The sequence below is a fragment of the Onychomys torridus genome, chromosome 10 (genome assembly GCF_903995425.1).
Source record: "Onychomys torridus chromosome 10, mOncTor1.1, whole genome shotgun sequence".
NCBI classification, from domain to species: domain Eukaryota; kingdom Metazoa; phylum Chordata; class Mammalia; order Rodentia; family Cricetidae; genus Onychomys; species Onychomys torridus.
The window spans coordinates 60,929,444-60,947,549 of NC_050452.1; the positions used below are offsets into that span (position 1 = coordinate 60,929,444).

The 18,106-nt window shown below is 38.1% G+C and overlaps 1 protein-coding gene across 11 annotated transcripts in view; it reads right to left on the reverse strand.

Moving 5' to 3' along the window:
- Positions 1 to 492: 492 nt before the first annotated feature.
- Positions 493 to 18,106, reverse strand: part of Slit2 (slit guidance ligand 2) — a 344,297-nt gene continuing 326,683 nt past the window's right edge. For 8 of the 11 annotated variants that reach the window (XM_036200664.1, XM_036200668.1, XM_036200671.1 and 5 more), the window contains 4 exons: positions 10,953 to 11,107; positions 3,747 to 4,035; positions 3,320 to 3,531; positions 1,865 to 2,235 (listed from right to left, as the gene is read on the reverse strand). In XM_036200664.1, coding sequence (XP_036056557.1) covers positions 1,994 to 2,235; positions 3,320 to 3,531; positions 3,747 to 4,035; positions 10,953 to 11,107 — 898 coding nt within the window. In that variant the 3' untranslated portion in view covers positions 1,865 to 1,993. Of the gene's footprint in view, positions 2,236 to 3,319; positions 3,532 to 3,746; positions 4,036 to 10,952; positions 11,108 to 18,106 lie in introns of all 11 variants that reach the window. The other 3 variants (XM_036200674.1, XM_036200672.1, XM_036200673.1) reach the window with 1 other exon arrangement.

Sequence of the window (18,106 nt, forward strand, 5' to 3'; positions counted from 1 at the left end):
ACTAAAGTCATTTTAAACATGAATGAATAAGTGATTGGATGTTCACACCTGGAATAGTGGGTATATTGTGTGTGCCTGTGTGTGCACATGACTGTCTTAAAAGGGATGAATCCCTCATACAATAGAGGTCAAGTATTAATATTCTTCCTAGACAATGGCACTTCCTTGATATGAATTGTTGCTAGTTCTGGACAGCTGGATCTAGCAAAGGCAGTGATACCCAAAGAAGACCCTTTGTATTAGCTCTGTTTCATCTTATAATTCCTTTTGGTGGAAGTATTTAACTTAATGCATTTTCCATAGCAAAGAATATGTATTCTATCTATCTCTTTTATGCAGCCTCCAGATGTGACAATACATTAATTTCAAAGCAATTTTTTTTGGGTAACATAAAGGCATAGGTGGCCTTTCTTGTTCCTTTCATGCCACTACATCAAGTTCATAACAAAACACCTGCAAAGCAGTGTATTTTCTAAGAAAACGGCCAAGCTGTTAATGAAGTAGACATCTTTTAATTTACAAACATCAGTAGTGTAACCGATATTAGTCTGGAGAAAGACAAAGCATAATTGTTATTATTAAAAAGAGTTTTTCTTTTAAAGAAACATCTGCATCTTCACAGGGCACCCTGGGATTTTCATAAAGGAAGAGCACAGTCAACTATAAATCATTATCAACTCTACATTGTAATTTAGAAGCAAACTTGTTAACATGGGAGCAGTAAGGTAATCAAGGAGTTTTATTGTTTGGAGAAAAATTACAGTTTTTGACATGACAGTCTTTCTTCTCCCCCCTCCCCCAAAGCATGGCAGGGAAAGATTAATTAATTTGTAAAAGGTCTACTTCCTATTGTCCATTGCTACAGATAATTTCCTTCCTCCTGTGAGGACATATGACAGATGGATACACTTGCTGTCTTTACTCATAGCCTTTGTAAACCCTCTGCAAGTGTCCTGAAAGAGGCCACAGGTCAGTGACATCAGTGGTCAGATGTTGAGGTCAGCCAAGAGAACAACATATACCTATCCCAAGATACCAAAATAACATACTATGTTAGTTCTATTGCCAAAAAAAAAAAAAAATCCTGATTTTTTTTTAAGTTTGAAAATGTACAAAAATATCAGGATAATTATAAATTAATATATATTAAAGCATCGAGAAACAGTCCAAAGTGATGACCTAAATCCTTAAGTACAATGTACTTTAATACAATAAATATTTCTCGTTGAAAATGAATACTGTATAGGGCTATTTAGAACTCATAAAAACAAAACTTCATATTATTACTAATTTTTTATTTATCAATAATCTATTGGTTCTTTATCATCTCCTTTATCATTTATATTACAAAAATTAATACTGGAAAGTGGTAGATAAACACCTTCGTGTGCTGTTTCTACAGATATGCTATCATTGCCAAAGACAATAAAATACATTGCAGCACTCCACACCCATTTCTCTCCTGAATGAAACCCAGATGTCAGGACACTTTATATCTTCCACAAAATATTTCTCATCCCTTGGATCTATCTACAGATTCTGGATTTGCATTCCTCTGCCTCACAGTCCCATGGAGATGCTTGTGCTTGGTGTGTTCTTGTGAACTGCACTGATGTGAAAGGGGTCATAGGTTTTATGCTCTGGGCAATCACATGTGAGTGTACAGTCCCATGTTAGGCTCTTGTATATGTGCTTCTGCTAGTATTAGCATGTTCCAAAGATGGCTCCATGTTGCAATGGTCCCCACTGCTGCACTAATGCCTCCACGTGTGGCTTTTCTTCACACTTTTCCAGTGTAAGGGAAGCTTTAGTACAAGTGTGTCTTTTATTATTTTTTTCCAAATGCAGACAAGTCTTTATTATCATAATAAAAATAAGTCTGTTCTGTATTTTACAATATATTTCAAATATTTCCATTATGAAGCATGAATTAGTCCAACATGGTCAAGAAGTGTGTAACCTTTGCCAAAGATGGAAGCTGGTAGAAATGCAATTAGGAGGCACATCTCGTGCAGCCACACTTCACCACCTTCTCCACCTCGTCCACAAATGATGATCCATCTGTGCACTCAAAGGAGTATTTCCGCCTCTTGCTCCTCAGAGGTCCACAGCACTGCCCACCAGCACACCCACCTCTACATTCCAAGCGAGATACTTTCTTTGTTGTTTGACAGGCAGCATAACCCTGCTGCTTTTGGTAATAATCTCGGATCCGTTCCCCTCGACAAGAAATTTCTAGAAAAGAACAAGGAAATAAGAACATTTTTAAAGATAGACACTGTAAGGTTTGTAGAGTGATCAAAAGAAAGTCAAGATCTCCATTTTGTGGTCATTGTCCTTCCTAGCATTTTGAAACTGCTATTTTTAGTGTGATGCTTGAAGTCCACATTATGCACTGACGGCATGATCCACTCTTCCTTGAAAAATGCATCTTTTAGGCCTCTATTTCCAGCAAAGTGAATGCTATATATGTAGACAATAAATACAACATGTTTGTTCTGACAAGAAAATTGGATTCCTAAATCTTTTCCTTTATTGCAAAAAAGGAGAAAAAAAAATACACATCTTCTGTTTCTACAGGACTAACAGCTGGTTTTGTTTACCACGGGGAGCAGTTTCACAGAGAATGCAATTTAATTTATTAGGCCCAGAATTTAATATTATCCAATATGTTACTTAATACAAGTAACATTCCACTAACTTCATAAATTACGCTAGTACGAAGTAGTTCAAAAAAGAGACATCTGTTAAAGGCTTCCGCAGGCACGTTCATCTTATTGTCTGATGCACCAAAGTCTGTGCCAGCTGGAGGCCAGGCAAGTTCTGACTTTGGAAACAAAGCAGAGAGAGGTGGGCTGAAAACTCAGCCGGCTTCCATCGCTCTCACCTGCGTAATTTACTGTGATAAATCAGTCGATTCTAAGGCCAAAGGTGATTCTGTACTGAAACCAGGTGATTCTGTATTCAAACCAGAACAGAGCTACCACCTCCCCGGTCTCTGTCTGGAGCCAGATCAATAATACATGTAGGTGAGGGGATCAGGTAGAGGCTGAAGCTGAGTTGGGCAGCTGTGCTCTGAAGAAGGGAAAAAGAGACTTTCTAGAGCAAGTCAAGTTGTGGTAAGACGTCTGATGGCCAAGGAATGGCCTTAGAGGGGAACTTGACTGCTTTTCACAGTTAGTAACTGCATACCACCTGAGAACCAATCAACAGCAGCAGCTACAAGCCACGCCCAGCCCAAGCGTTTCCTCACTGCACTCTCTCTCCTGCACCAGGGTGGAGGCATCCCTCGTGCTTTGTGAAGAGGTGCCCAGCTTACCTCTATCACAGTTGTCCCCAGTGTATCCACTGTTACATTCACAGTAGGGCTGCCCCAGTCCAGAGAGCCTGCACTTTCCATGTTTGCACTTGATCATCTGGCAAGGGTTAAACAGATCTTCTTCTTCATCACAAAGGACACCCCCGTGGCCTTCCAGGCACTTACAGCTGTAGGAGAAGGCATTGATGGGCAAGCAGGTGCCGTGTACACATCTATAGTGAAGGAGAAGCATAGGAATGAAAGTAAAGTTGATAGAGGAGGGGAAGGTATGATGGTTAGGCAAAAACCATGTCTGAATACAGAGAACAGAATTCTTATGTGTTGATTTCTCTAGGCCCCTACTCTTGCCCTGGCAACCTACTGTCTTCTCTTAGATTTGCTTGGAGAATTTAGCATATTTACTGAGTACCAAGCCACTGGAACTTACTTGTTTCCAAGGCAGGGGTCATTGGTCCGCTGATCACAGAGGGGCCCCATCCACCCTTCCTCACATTCACAGGTGAAGCCTGATTGGCTGCTGGGCTGGCATGTGCCATGAGCACACACTTTCTTGTGGCATGGTTCACAACCAGGCAGAATTCCGGTTTGCATGGGCACTTTCCGGAAGTCCTGCAGCTCACTGTTGATGTAAAGGTTCCGGATACAGCCATGGAAGCTGGTGCCGTTCTGCCCAGGGGCCTGGCGCAATGATGCCACGTTATTCTTCCCAGGCATGCCTAGGAAGACACAGCATGTCAGTTATGAGTCTTTACAGGTTCCTTGGTCATTTGCTACAGAGAAAAACTGATGTTCATCAGTCCATTTCTGTTAAATTGGAATATGTACGCTCAGATGAGGAGGTAGAGAAAAGCTGGACATTTTTGTTTTTCATTTTGGTAAGATATAGTAGGTTATTCTGACTTTTAACTAAAATAAACCCAGTTTATTGGTGTCAGTTCTTAATTGGTAAATTTATCTCAAAAAAAAACTTGCAAAATATATGAATATATATAATCCTCAGGAATGTCTGCTTAAAGAAAAAGTAGAGGTAGACTTTTTTCTTCCCATTCCTTATGAGTCTATGCCAGACAACATGCACACCGGGAAGGCACCAGTTATAATTCTTTGATTAATTCTTTGTCTGATTATAAAATCAAAGGATGGAGCTTAGAGAGCTTGAGCCAGGTGTTCCATGCCACCCACGTCAGCATTTTGCTGATTGCCTACCCTTCTTAATCCTAGAGACCAGGTTCAGTCTACCAGGACTCTGAGAGTGAGCGATTGAGCTCTCAGTAACCCACCTCAAACTTCTCAAATTCTAACTTAGCAACTAACCCAGCACCTCAGGGGCACTGTTCCTGCTCACTTGAGGATGTCTGTGCCCGAAAAACTCATTTTTGCTTCTTATCTGGATAGCACCTCATTTATACAATGTTATATTTTTTTCTACTTAGAATGAAGCTTTTATGTCAGAAAATTAAAAACAACAACAACAACAACAAAAACCAGAATAAGTTCTATCACAAACAGCACTTGCAATCTTGGGGCATATACATTCCAGAAGTGACAGTCATCTGGTAACTGTTATTTTGGCAAAGCTGAAGAATCTTTCCATGGCCCAATCCAGACCCTGAAATAGTTCCTTGACAGTACTTTACACAGAGGACCTTGTAGGTAGGACATTGGTTAAAGAGACGGAGGGAGTTGGAAGCCTCTGAGCAAATGGCTTGCCTCCCAGTGCTCATGATTCAACTGTGCTGGGACTCAGAGCTATTGCTTGGGATCAAAAGGCTAGGCTTCACTCTCAAGGGGACCATTACATTCTAGGGTTCTTGTTCTGTGCCATCATTCCCTTTCCTCGGCCCAAAGCCCCATTTCGTTCTTAATAGGCACCAAAAGCAGGCATGTAGGTATACAAAGCTACTAGTCTGGAGGTCAAGTCTCTAATACTGGTTAAGTGTTTCATGGTTAATTTTCATTACCTAGTTGATGTGATCTAAAACACTATATGTCTGAGTTTCTTTTCCTGATACTGTTGTAAAATTCCCAGACACAAGCAACCCAAGGGAGAAAAGCTCATTTCAACTTGCAGTTCAAGGGCACAGTCCAGCACAGCAGTGAAGTCAAGCCCACAACAGTTTAAAGCAGCTGGCCACATCACATGCAGAGTCAGGAAGCAGAGAGAGAGGCAAGCTAATACTCAGCTCACTTTATACGTTAGAGTCCTGGATCCTACCTCCTCTGCCCCCAGGGAATGGTGTGACTGTTATTAAGATGCGTCTTCCCACATCAATTAACTTGATCAACACAGTTCCTCACATCCATGCCCAAACGTTAAATCATCCCTCACTGGGAAACACAACTCAGGTCTGTGCAGAAAGGTCTAACACAACAAGGAAGACATGTCATGAATGTGGGTGTTAAAGTATCTTGTGAACTTGGATCTTAGGCTCAATACAAAGAAGAAACACCATTGAGTGTTTGCATTCATCTCACTTTGCTTCCTGACTGCATCAATGTGACCAGCTGCTTCATAATTTCATGACCTCCCTACTAAGATGGACTGTGCTCTCAAACTGTAATATAGAATTAACCCTTTCTTCAAGTTTCTCTCTCTCTCTCTCTATATATATATATATATATATATATATATATTATTTATTTATTTATTTATTTATTTATTTATTTATTTATTTATAGACACTGCAATTTACTTAGAGATCATATCTTGGTCAGTCATTTTCCCTTCTTTGGGTCTCAGTTGCCTCATTTCTACCACAAGAAGATAGCCCAGAGCAATTGTCAGCTTCTCATACCTAAGTCCTACCAAAATTGTATTTTCAAAGAGCACCTTTCCATCTCTCCCCATCCTGAGATGCTGATCTTTTGTGATAGAGGACATGTACAGAATTCTAAATGTCAATATGCGACACAGGTGATTCTGATGCAGAGGGGCTCATGGCCACACTTGAACAGGTACTGAGTTCTTTTTCTTTAATTTAAAGTTCTATGAGTGAAGACAGTCACATGGTACATGTCTGGTCATGGAGAAGGTACTACTACACCAAGATTGAGGCGTGCAGTTGACTATTTTCAGGGGAGTATCAGTGACAGGAAATTCTTTCCTGTGGGGAAAGTCTTTTTAAATGGTGTTCATCCATCACAAACATGTGGACTTTAATAACCCTCATTTTGGGTCATTTCTTAAAACAGTTAAAGAATGAACTTCTCCCAAAGCTATTTTAAATGCTCATTTCAATGGAGATACAATCTTTATTTGTGCATATATCCAGACTTTGGCCAATTTCTTCCAGCAGTGAGAAGCAATGAATAAACTTGTTTCATTTAGTCTCAAATTGTACAACTTCAGAGGGTGTAGTCTTGATGGTGAAAATCTATAAAACAACATAGCTACATACTATGTACAGGCTCAATTTTCAATAGCATATAAAAATCAAGACCTTTTCTAGATTATTTTTGGACCTGGGGGTTGACCCAAACACCTCCTACACATTAACCACATGTTCTACCTGGAATTACCCCTTTAACCAATAATTATTCTGGGTCAGCACTTTCATATGCTTAGTTAGAATGCTGGTTTTTAGCTGCTAAACAGAAGCAGATCTGTATTTTTTTTAAATAGTAATTTACTGCATGGCCCAGGATGGACTGGAACCATAAATTCCATTGCTTCAGCCTCCTGAGTGCTGAGAATACAGATGCACAATGCCTTGCCATACCTGGTAATACATGATTTTTGCTTTCTGTGACTTTTTTCATTTGTATTTCATGGACTTTAATTGGAAGTAAATTCACTAATCACTCACTAAATAACTTGGTAAATGGATTTAAAAAAAAAAAAAGCCTTTCCAGTCTCTTTATGTTTTAAAATGAGTCTAAGGGGCATAGTACCATTATTGAAATCTTTTGTCCAAAGGTGACACTGTTTTAGTAATATATACCTAGATACCTATATCTGTGTCTTACTCTCCCATGACAGTTAAGTAATAAGTGTTCTAGTTCAATTGTTAGATGGAAAAACATTCAGATTCTTCTGGTTTATATTACATAAAGATCATGAATAGTCAGTAATGCAAGAGAATGCTTAGCTGCACTACCAGTTTGCATTTTCCCAAAGAATGCTTCTGCAATGGATCAATGGCTAGGACATACAGGGTCCCTCCTCAGGAACACCTAGGACATACAGGGTCCCCCCTCAGGAACACCTAGGACATACAGGGTACCCTCCTCAGGAACACCTAGGACATACATACAGGGTCCCTCCTCAGGAACACCTAGGACATACAGGGTACCCTCCTCAGGAACACCTAGGACATACAGGGTACTCGCCTCAGGAACATCTAGGACATACAGGGTCCCTCCTCAGGAACACCTGGGACATACAGGGTCACTCCTCAGGAACACCTAGGACATACAGGGTCCCTCCTCAGGAACACCTCTGCTTTTAACTGACTTAACCTTGCTTCCTTTGTGATGATTCAGCTCCTCTTGCCTCTGCCATGAGACAGTCGGGCTGTGGTCCACTGAGTTCTTTGTTTTTTAAAGCCTGAACCACCACCATGACCGCATCCAGGGGAGGAAGTAGATGGGCTCAGTGTGTTCTCTGGCAGTAAGGCTGATACCAAGATGGTTTTCCTTAGTCCTGAATATTCAGAGGTGCTTGTGGATTCTTCCAAGACCTCTAGCCTCAGAAGGATTAGCAGTTCTCAATTGGGAGTTTAATTTTTTCCCTGTTTTAAAAATTGTCTGTCTTAAAAAATTTCATCTGGGTTTTTTTTTTTTTTTTTGAGCTGAGGATCAAGCCCAGGGCTTTGTGCTTGCTAGGCGAGCGCTCTAGCACTGAGCTAAACCCCCAACCTTCATCTGAATTTAAAAAGAACTGAACATCACATTTTAAGAGGTTCTTAAAGCATTCACTGTAATATTTTTTGAATAAAAGCACCATAAATTCAAGTCAAGGACAAACTCAGAAGTAAAGGCAAAACCATAGTACTTAAGCCATTTTGTTTTCTGATTTTTGTAAAAAGTAAGTGGCAATGGAGGTGGCATTGGGGTCAGAAAGACCTGGACTTAAATAATAGTCTACCACAATTTAGCTTTGCAAACTTGGAAAAGCTTTATAAAGTTCTTGAGGCTGCCCTTTTGTGACTATGAAATAAATAAATTAGGGTTTACCTTCTAGTTTTTACTTTGGTTTTCTCTGAAAATGAAAGGTTGGGCCACTAAAAGCAGTGCCATATAAATAAAAATGTTATTTAAAAGAGAAGAACTCTGTTGGTAATAGCAAATGCTTAAAAATGTATAACTGATCCCTTTTACATCATGGTTAACACTCAGGGCTGGCTTTACATGCTGCCAGGCAACTCTGCACACTGCAGAATAGGTGAAACTAGAAACTGAAACCAGAGGCGATCTCAGAATGGAGAGAAGAGGTGGCATGAAGTCTCATCCATAACCTAGGAGCTGTTGACAATAGTTAATACTGGAAGAGGGAAGTTTTATTTAAGTGATACTCCAGGTAAGTTGAGCAAGCTCCAACAGAAGCCGCACACTGAAGAATTAAGAATAGCACAAACTGGACTTTGTTTTGTATTTGTTGTTTAAAAAAAGTTCACAGACTTGGGTGGCTTGGGAAAGCATGATAGATTTAGAAGGAATAGATGGAGGGATGAATATGATCAAAGCACGTTGTACAAAAGTTTCCAAATAACTAATTTAAAAAAGAGTATCATAATCTTCATAGTTGTGACTCCTATGAACTAGAAGGTCAGTCAGCTTGTTGAGTATAGTCAATCTGCAAGACTTTAATTGTAATGTCCTATCAGTGATTCAGAGATGTGTCTACATGCTTCATGTTGCTGGGACCAGAGGGACATTTATTTTCAACTTTGTGACATAGACAATCTGTTAATTTGGTTCCCAGCATATAGTAGATGGCCCATAAGCACTCATATAATTGAATCAAAGGTGCTGAACTTTCTCTAACCTTTTACAACAACATTAATGTTCTATGATTTTTTTAAAAAAATTTATGTGCATTGGTGTTTTGCCAGCATGTATGTTTGTGTGAGGGAGTTACAGACAGCTGTCAGCTGTCATGTGAGCACTGGGAAGTGAACCTGGGTCCTCTGTAAGAGCAGCCAGTGCTCTTAAACTGAGTCATAAGTCCAGCCCCCTATGATTTTTTAATTATGAAAATTATTAAAAATGGAATTGTTCTGGATTGAGGAGACAATGGCAAGCAATAGTTTCTTGGAAGATTTGGAAGGATTAAGATGATTGAATAGCATCCTGAAGTTATTCTTGTTTAGAGACTAAGAACTTCATAAAAATACTAGTCCTGATGAAGAAATGAGGTGTGTTGACATGTTTAGAGGCTTTAGTTATTGGTTAAATAAGTTAATCTTATCAACTACATAATTTAACTTATTGCATTTCAATTCAATATCACATCTTGTTACCCTTTTTCTGAATTTTGCAATTCTGTGTCCAATTTACACTTTCTCTTCCAGACGTAGACAATGGTAAGAGTTCTGTTCTTTATAGGTTTTCTCTCTGTACTTCTTTATCTCTCTTTGTCTCTCTGTCTCTGTCTTGCTCTCTTCCCTAAGTTCCTTCTTATTGCTTAAAGTAAGACTTGGAGTTGGACTGTAGGATTCCTAGCACTTGCCTACCTTGCCAAGGTTTCCTTTTTTTCCCTTCACTGTAAGAGCCTAGCTAAGCAAATATACTTCCTACTAGTCTGATGAAATCCTTAAATTTGAGTCGTTGATTATTTCATCAGGTTTCAATGACAATTACTCTATAATTTGTATGAACTTCTAGAAATACCAGCATGGCAACATTGGGTTGAGCTGATATTATCTGCCTCATTAAGGGAGCTGGGTTGGAGACTTCTCCTTCCTACTTTGCCACAAACTTGTTTAATCGTGTGTGTGTGTGTGTGTGTGTGTGTGTGTGTGTGTGTGTGTGTATGTGTGTGTGTTCAGGTGCATGAATATATGTGTATATACATGTGTGTGTGTGTGTGTGTGTAGGTTAGAGAACAACTTCTGGTGTCCTTTCTCAGGATCCCTATACCTTTTCTTTTGAAATACTTTCTTCCATTGCCCTGGATCTCACTCAGTAGGATAGGTAGACAAGCAGATACACTAAGCCCTAGGGATCTGTTTGTCAACCTCCTCAGCACTGAAATTGTAAGTATACCACACTACCTGGCATTTCACATGGGAGCTGGGCATTTAACTCTGGTTCCTGAGCCCTTTATACGCTAAGGTGTCTCCCCAGTCTTATTTTATAATTTTATAACTTGATCTCTAACCAATTTTCTGCTTCTGTCCACAGACAGATATAAAATTAAATGACACTATATATAAATTACCTAGCTAGCATGTCATAGATGAAGAACTAATGTCCTTCTCTGACCCGATGACATACTGAGTTAGACCCAGAACCAGGATGACCGAATGGTCCCTTAAGAGACACTTCCATGTCTTTCTGTTTTATGCTTGTTGGCCAATTACAATGATTGATCAGTGTCAATGATCATGGCACCAGGCACCAGTAACTTCAGATTTGATCTATAATGAGAAGCACAGAGTTGGAAGACCATTGGATTTGGAAGGAAGTTCACCTCCTACATAAAGTGGGGAGTCAAAATTCAGAGTAGATTGTTTTGACAAGTTGGTGATGATTTTAGGGCTTCCTCCATCCACAGAGAGGGAAAGGCTTGAATCCAGGGTCAGTAGCTCCACAATGTGGAAATTTCCATCATTGATTGTCTCCACACTGCAATAGAAGAAAATAAAAAATTAACTTGAAACATAGTTAAAATGCAAACTTCAATAAACACAGCTTTGGAAGAGACATTCATAGCAGACATTAGGGAAATTGACTTTTAAAGGATATTCTGAAGGAGATAAAATTAATTTTGATCTCTCAGGATCTGGACACAAAATAAATCTGTTCTCCCACAGAGAGAACTGGACATAAGTACACCCATTAAGCCATCCACATTCACTCCATTTGTGGAATTCACAAATGAGAACTTATTTGTTTTGCTTTTAAAGGACATAAAAGTTTCATTTACCAAGAGACAGTTTAGAACTCCAGATGGCATTAAGAAGAAGCCTGCACCTCCTTTGGAGGCTCTACAGGATTGCTGCCTTTTGCAGTGTGACACAGTGTGTTAGCAGCCATCAGAATCAAGATGCAGAGGAATACAAGGACCAACTTGATAGGGTCTCTGCACTTTTTCACATTTCATAAATTGAAAACATTTTTCATTTCCTGTGTATTTTTGGAGGGATACTTCTCGAGCCTTATTATGGTGAAGACATAGTTGTTCAATTGATAGCTGGCATTAACAGGTTAAATAACACACTTAACATAGTCACTATGACAGTGTTATTTCCTTTTTAAAATATGCTTTTGAGATTGTAATACAATAACTTAGCAGGATAAATGCTCACTTCCATGTCAGGAACACTCCCATAACTCAATGCATAGACAAAAGATGGCATAATAGAAGCTGGGCTAAAACAATAAATACTGAACATTAAAGACCTAATATACTAAAAGACTGTCTAAAATGGTTTATAAAAGGTTAAAACTCAAACAGATATGGGGGTGTGAGAGACATAATTTGTGAATGTGAATACATAACACTGGCTACAAAAAAAGTGATTGTTCCATTTTCTGGTACTAATATTTAAATTTTCAATGAGTTAAAGCCTAGAAACTAACAGAAAAATGTACTAAAATTTCTCCATGTTTTCATCACTAGAATCTAATCATATACCTCTGTTTGTTGACCAAAACCAGAAAGTTTTGATTTGAGGACAGTTTAAAATAGTCTTCAGAAATATGAGGATGTTTTAAATCCTTGGCATAGTGTTTAAAAGTTCCCATGTCTGTGGAGATGGTTCAATGAGCAAAGCGCCTGTGTGCAAGTGTAAATACATGAATTCATGTTCACAGTACCCACAGAAGAGCTAGGTGGTACAACAGGCCACTGTAACCCCAGTACTGAAGGAGTGGACACAGTTGGATGCTTAGAGCACTTTGGATAAAAAGCTTAGCTGAATCAGTGAGCTACATATAGTTCAGTGAGAGAGAGTCAGAGAGCCATGGATTTAAATTGGCTTTAATCTTTAGCACAGATGCACACACCTGAGCACACACTTGGAAACACCACAGGTCGCACTCCCCCACCCCCCACAGCTTAAGAAAAGAGTTCATATGGGCTGGAGTCTTTGATACCTTGTCTCATATATCACTTGTAAAATCAATATGTGGGTTGAGAGATGGGTAATGGGCAAAAGTACTTGTTGCCAAAGCTTGATGATCTAAATTTTATTCCCAGAAACTGAGAACTGACTCCTCAAAGTTTCCCTCTGATCTCCTGCTATGGCACACATTTGCATGCAAGCATGCCTCAGTGGACACACACACACACACACACACACACACACACACACACACACACAGAATAAATAAAGTGCAAGTGAATTATACATGCCAACTCATATTTTTCCTTCTACACTTTTAATTATATCAATACTCAGCAATATTAAAGTTCAGCAAAGGAGATAATTTACTGGCTAGATAAAGTTTCACAGTGTAAGGTTATTTAAATATGGGTTTCTTCCTTCATGCATTTTGGACACAGGATCCAGAGGATCCAATGCCTATGAATTGTAAGAACAATCGGCATGAATGAAACAGTGGTGTGTGTATTTTGGTGGTAACCAACAGCTCTCTAATTGTACTTTAAGTACAATTTCCCTCCTAACAAGAGAGAAATAATGCCTGGTATTTAAAACCTAGTAAACTACCCAAGTCTAGTGACATCTTGGATCGAAGAGGAGAATCTACAATTGCCACTTTCTTATACTAGCATAATCCCTAACTACATTCTAAATATTTATCCTTACACACAGAGACAAATGTAACTTTCAGCCCTCATCAAATACAGTTCTCTTTGCAACAATTAGGCCATTACATAAAACTACAACTCATCAAAATGCAAAGAACAAGTTATGTTGTGGTATCCAACAAACCAATCCATTTACAACACTGCCTCTAAGAGTTGGGAACACTAAAGAGGAGGAAGCAGAAAGATTATAAGCCAGAGGGCCAGCATGTAATTGTGTCTCGTAAAAATGATGGGAAAGCTACACCCATGAAATCTAAACATGGTGTCTTCCAAAGGTTCAGAACAAGGGCTATATAAACTGACATGCTAATATGGAAGGAGGAAAATTTCCAGGGCCAGCACCCTATAGAAAGAACTGTAGGTAACTAAAGAATGCTGAGAGCAGGAGAAATAACTTTCCCCAGGGAGGACCTTCGCAACTGGTTATCTCATACCAAGTGGTCAATCTGAAATCATGTACATGCAAGAAACATTTTATACACTGTATGAGTTGTACTTATTTATTTTGGAGTAAAAAATCAGCTATTAAAGAAATAGAGGACATGAGGGAAAAGAGGAAGAAACTACTACGGGGGGGGGGGTTGGAGTTAGGAAAGGGAACAGAGCAAATGATGTAATTATAGAATAAACCCTTTTAAAGGTTTATTTTATTTTATGTGTATTATTTTTGTTTTTTCCAACAAGTGAATTTGTGTTCTTTGTGTATACAGATGTCAGAAGGTACTGAATTCCCTAGAACTGGAGCTTTGGTTAATTATATTTTAATTTCAAACAATAAAAAGTAATTAAGAAAATGACCCTCTTCCAAAGAGATGTGCTAAGTTTTACTGTTAGCACTTGGTTTAATTGAGATAAATTCAGATTTGAGCTCTGCTTTTGCTTTATAAAATGTTTGAGAAGTTATTTTTACTAATTTTTTCACAAATTATTTTATGGCAACACACTTCAGTTCTCTCTGGTGAATGCTGTTAATATTTTTCCATTTCACAGTTAATTTTGCATCAAGAAGAAATAATTTTATAACCATGCATTACATAACAAGTTAAATGTCAGATATCAATCACCACATTTATCAGCAACATCATCCAAACTACTCTCAAATCATAAGGAAAAGTTTGATTTAATTCGTTTTACAATGACACTTGAAAGAAAAGTGCTAAAAATCAACAAAAATTTAACTTATTTGAAGTATATCTGATACAGAGTACCAAAAGTTACAAACTGAAGTATTAAAGTTAGTAGATACACATAGTGAAGGTCATAGCCAATGAATACTCCCCTGAGATCATATGCAACCTGAGGTGGTTTTATACAGATCTTCTATAAACATTGGCCTTAATTAGATTATAAATATTAATACAGAGGTACCTTTTTTCACTTTAAAATTGCAAAGGAAAGGCTCACATCTACTGTGGAATGTGCTCTTGGTCACATAGTGATTTCTGACAATGAGTCCAGACATGTCATTGCTAATGAAGGTGTTTGGTGTGGTAAAATTGAGTGGCTCAAGACCTTTAACGTTTTATGCTCCTTAATGCAGTGTTCCAGCTGGGAGGCAAGAGGTAGGTCATTTCATCAACAACTCAATTTACTTACTTACCAATCATTTTAATTTTCTGTTCTGTGTTTCAGTTGTTTTTCAGTTCTACATCTTTAATGCAAGCAAGCTAAATTGTAAGCTACTTTAAAGTAAGGGTCATATATTATTTATTTCTGTATATTTTCAAGTGTTCACATGAATATATGATAAACTTTAGAAACTTCATAAACAAGCTATAGAAACATAAGTGAGATTTATTAAAGGTATTGGGAATTGTTATTAGTTATAGTATTATGTAATAGTTACAACCAAATAGGCTTCTGGTATATTTAGAGATGCTTCTTATACATACATTTTATTAAGAAATATTATTATTATTAAGGATAATGCTGAGAGGTATAGGTTGCTTAGCTTGTCCTACTTCTAATGAAATGAGTGACTTGGGACAGTTGGGACCATTAGAGAAATGTAAATAATAAGGGCAAAATGTATTTGACACTATGAAAGAAGTACTGTTTACAAACATTACATACATTCACAATAGTTCTCTTAAGCCTCATAATAGTAGGACATCAAGTTACCAAAGGTGACAAAGTTAGCTGGTGGCTAAACAGATTTGAAACCAGGATGCCTGCTTTGTGTGTCTATGCTTTTAATTACTGTGCAACACTTTTTAAATGAAAATTACCCATAACAAGCTTGGAATAGTTTGTTAAGCATCCTGGTTAACCTGCTATTTCCAGATCTCCCAAATAACTCAGCATGGTTACATTTTAAGTAAATTGACATGAGGATTGTACAACTTGGTATATCTAATAAGAATTGCTGTTTTGGAAAAATATTGAATAATTTCATGTTGAGGGCCTACAGATTATACAAATGCATATTAAGTATGTATGCGAATTGGGTCTGGATCATATTTTCCAATTATGAGTGAGTTTCACAGTAAGATTTTCCTCTCACAAAACAGGATAAGTGTCTCAGCTGATAGAAGCCTGAAAACAATAACCACTGAGGTTAATTTTATTTATACAATTTTAGAATGAAGCAAGGCTTTATCTTGACTTTTTAAAGAGGTTTATAAAAATTAATAATTTCAGTGTCTTTGTTTGTTAAAAGAATATGGCACCACAGGACCTGAAGAGACTATGTCTGGCTGAAAAATAGTCTAAACTTAAATTGGTGTTTCATGCTATCTTGTCTAGGATGAGTGGCGCTGGGGCTGTTTAAGGATGCTGTACCTGTGTATGCTTTTAAAATAGAAGCTTGATGGGCACCCCAACATTTCCACTGCAAGACTGATTGAGATACCACTGATTTTGTAGGCCATTACAGTCACCTCCCTCCAGGCCCTGCTGCAGTGCACAGTGCCCTCTGGGGTTAAGATAATATTGATAAACTTCCTTTCACCACTCCCCAAGGGAATAATACACATATAAAGACTCAAAAAATAAGATAGCCATTGGACCACTTAACTTTGCCCCATCCAACTGTGAGCACAAATTCTATTTATTACCATTGATAGGTAATTTAGGTTCACTATTCTCATCTATTACCAGAGATTTTGTTTATTTGAATTTCTGCACTGAAAATTGTTATAAGAAAACCATGTAATCTTCCAACTGTGTGGTTTACTACATAAAAACAGTTTTAAAATTTGGAGCTTAAGGGGAGGGGAAAAAAAAGAAAAAAAATTGGAGCTTAAAAGAAAACAGGAACTCTAAAATGTTCATCCTTCTCTCTCATCTTTCTATTCAGCAAAACATATTAACAATGGAGTTTTATATTTGTACAATCTACCAGTTTGCATGTATTTCAATATTTTAAACAGGATGAGAATTCTAAAATTCTTTCCTTCCTTCCTCCCTTCCTTCCTTCCCTCCCTCTCTATTCTTTCTTTCTTTTCTCCTTTCTTTCTTTCTTTCTTTCTTTCTTTCTTTCTTTCTTTCTTTCTTTCTTTCTTTCTTTCTTCTTTCTTTCTTTCTTTCCTTCCTTCCTTCCTTTCTTTTCCTTTCCTTCCTCCCTCCCTCCCCCCTCTCTCTTTTTGCTTTCTCTCTGTTTCTCACTCTCTTTTTCTTTTCTTTTTTGTGACAGTGGGATCCAGTTGTTCTACCTTAAAAGATTTAAATGTCTGGTGAGAAAATCCATACAATGAAATAGGAATCTAGAAACAGACAAGAAGAACTTGTCATCTCATGTTGACACCCTCATGCTGGACATGACTCATCCATAGAGGATACGATACTAATACTATATATTTTTTAAAGAGCTCTTCTGCCTATCTTTTTAATGAAAGGGAGCAGGAAGCCAATTGAGGTTAAAGGTGTTATGTCTACTCTGTGCATCAGCATTTTCCAGAAGAACTTTTTCTAGACTAGTTTTCATCAGTGTTTTGAAGCAGATTTGGTTAAATAAAATACACTGAAATGGACAGAAAGGAACCACAGTCTGCGAGGCAGTGGGGTTCTCAGTAATGTCTATATCCACCTTTGTACAGAGATGAGGACAATTGACAGACCACCAACAGCATCAGGTACTGGGAGCCTACCCTCTGTCATTTGTATGTATTCTTTCAAAGCTTCACAAATGCATGTGAAAACCATAATACTTCTAACACTTGAGATGAAACGGAAGATGTTCAGAGAGATGACATAGCTTTGCCCAAAGCAAAATCATATTGCTCATGGTGATACTTTCCCAGACAGCATGTGAGAATGGTTGAATCTTAAAAATAAGAATGTAAAGACTCTGTTTGTCCACCTCCAATAGAGACCATCTTTACTGTTCCACCTGTGCTGAGGCTCTTCTTTTCCTTCTTTTCTCACCTCGATTTGTCCATCCTCCTCCCTCTTTGCTTTCCCTCTTCCTCCTCTCTCTCCCCTGCTTCTCCTCCATCTTACACAACTGGATAATCCAGACAGCATGAAGCCAAGGAAAGCCAGCAGCTGGCAGCAGAAAGTGCCATGGAATCACAACAGTCTCCTACATGTAACTGTAAACCAGCATAGTAGACAATCCTGATTCCCTAATTTTCACAGTGTTTCCAAAGAAGCCATCTCATTTGGCATATGATATTAATTTTAATTTTAAGAAAAGAGTGTATACTCTCTTAAGTATTTATTTAAAAAAATCTTTAAAAGTTTATGTTAATCTCAAATAAAGTTCCTTTGATGAGTATCAAATGATCATTGTGTTTGAGAATTATATTTCTAGTCTCTGAATAGTGTGGAAGATAGCGTATGTTGATGTATTCATTCATTCATTCACTCACTCACTCACTCACTCACTCACTCACTCACTCACTCATCCA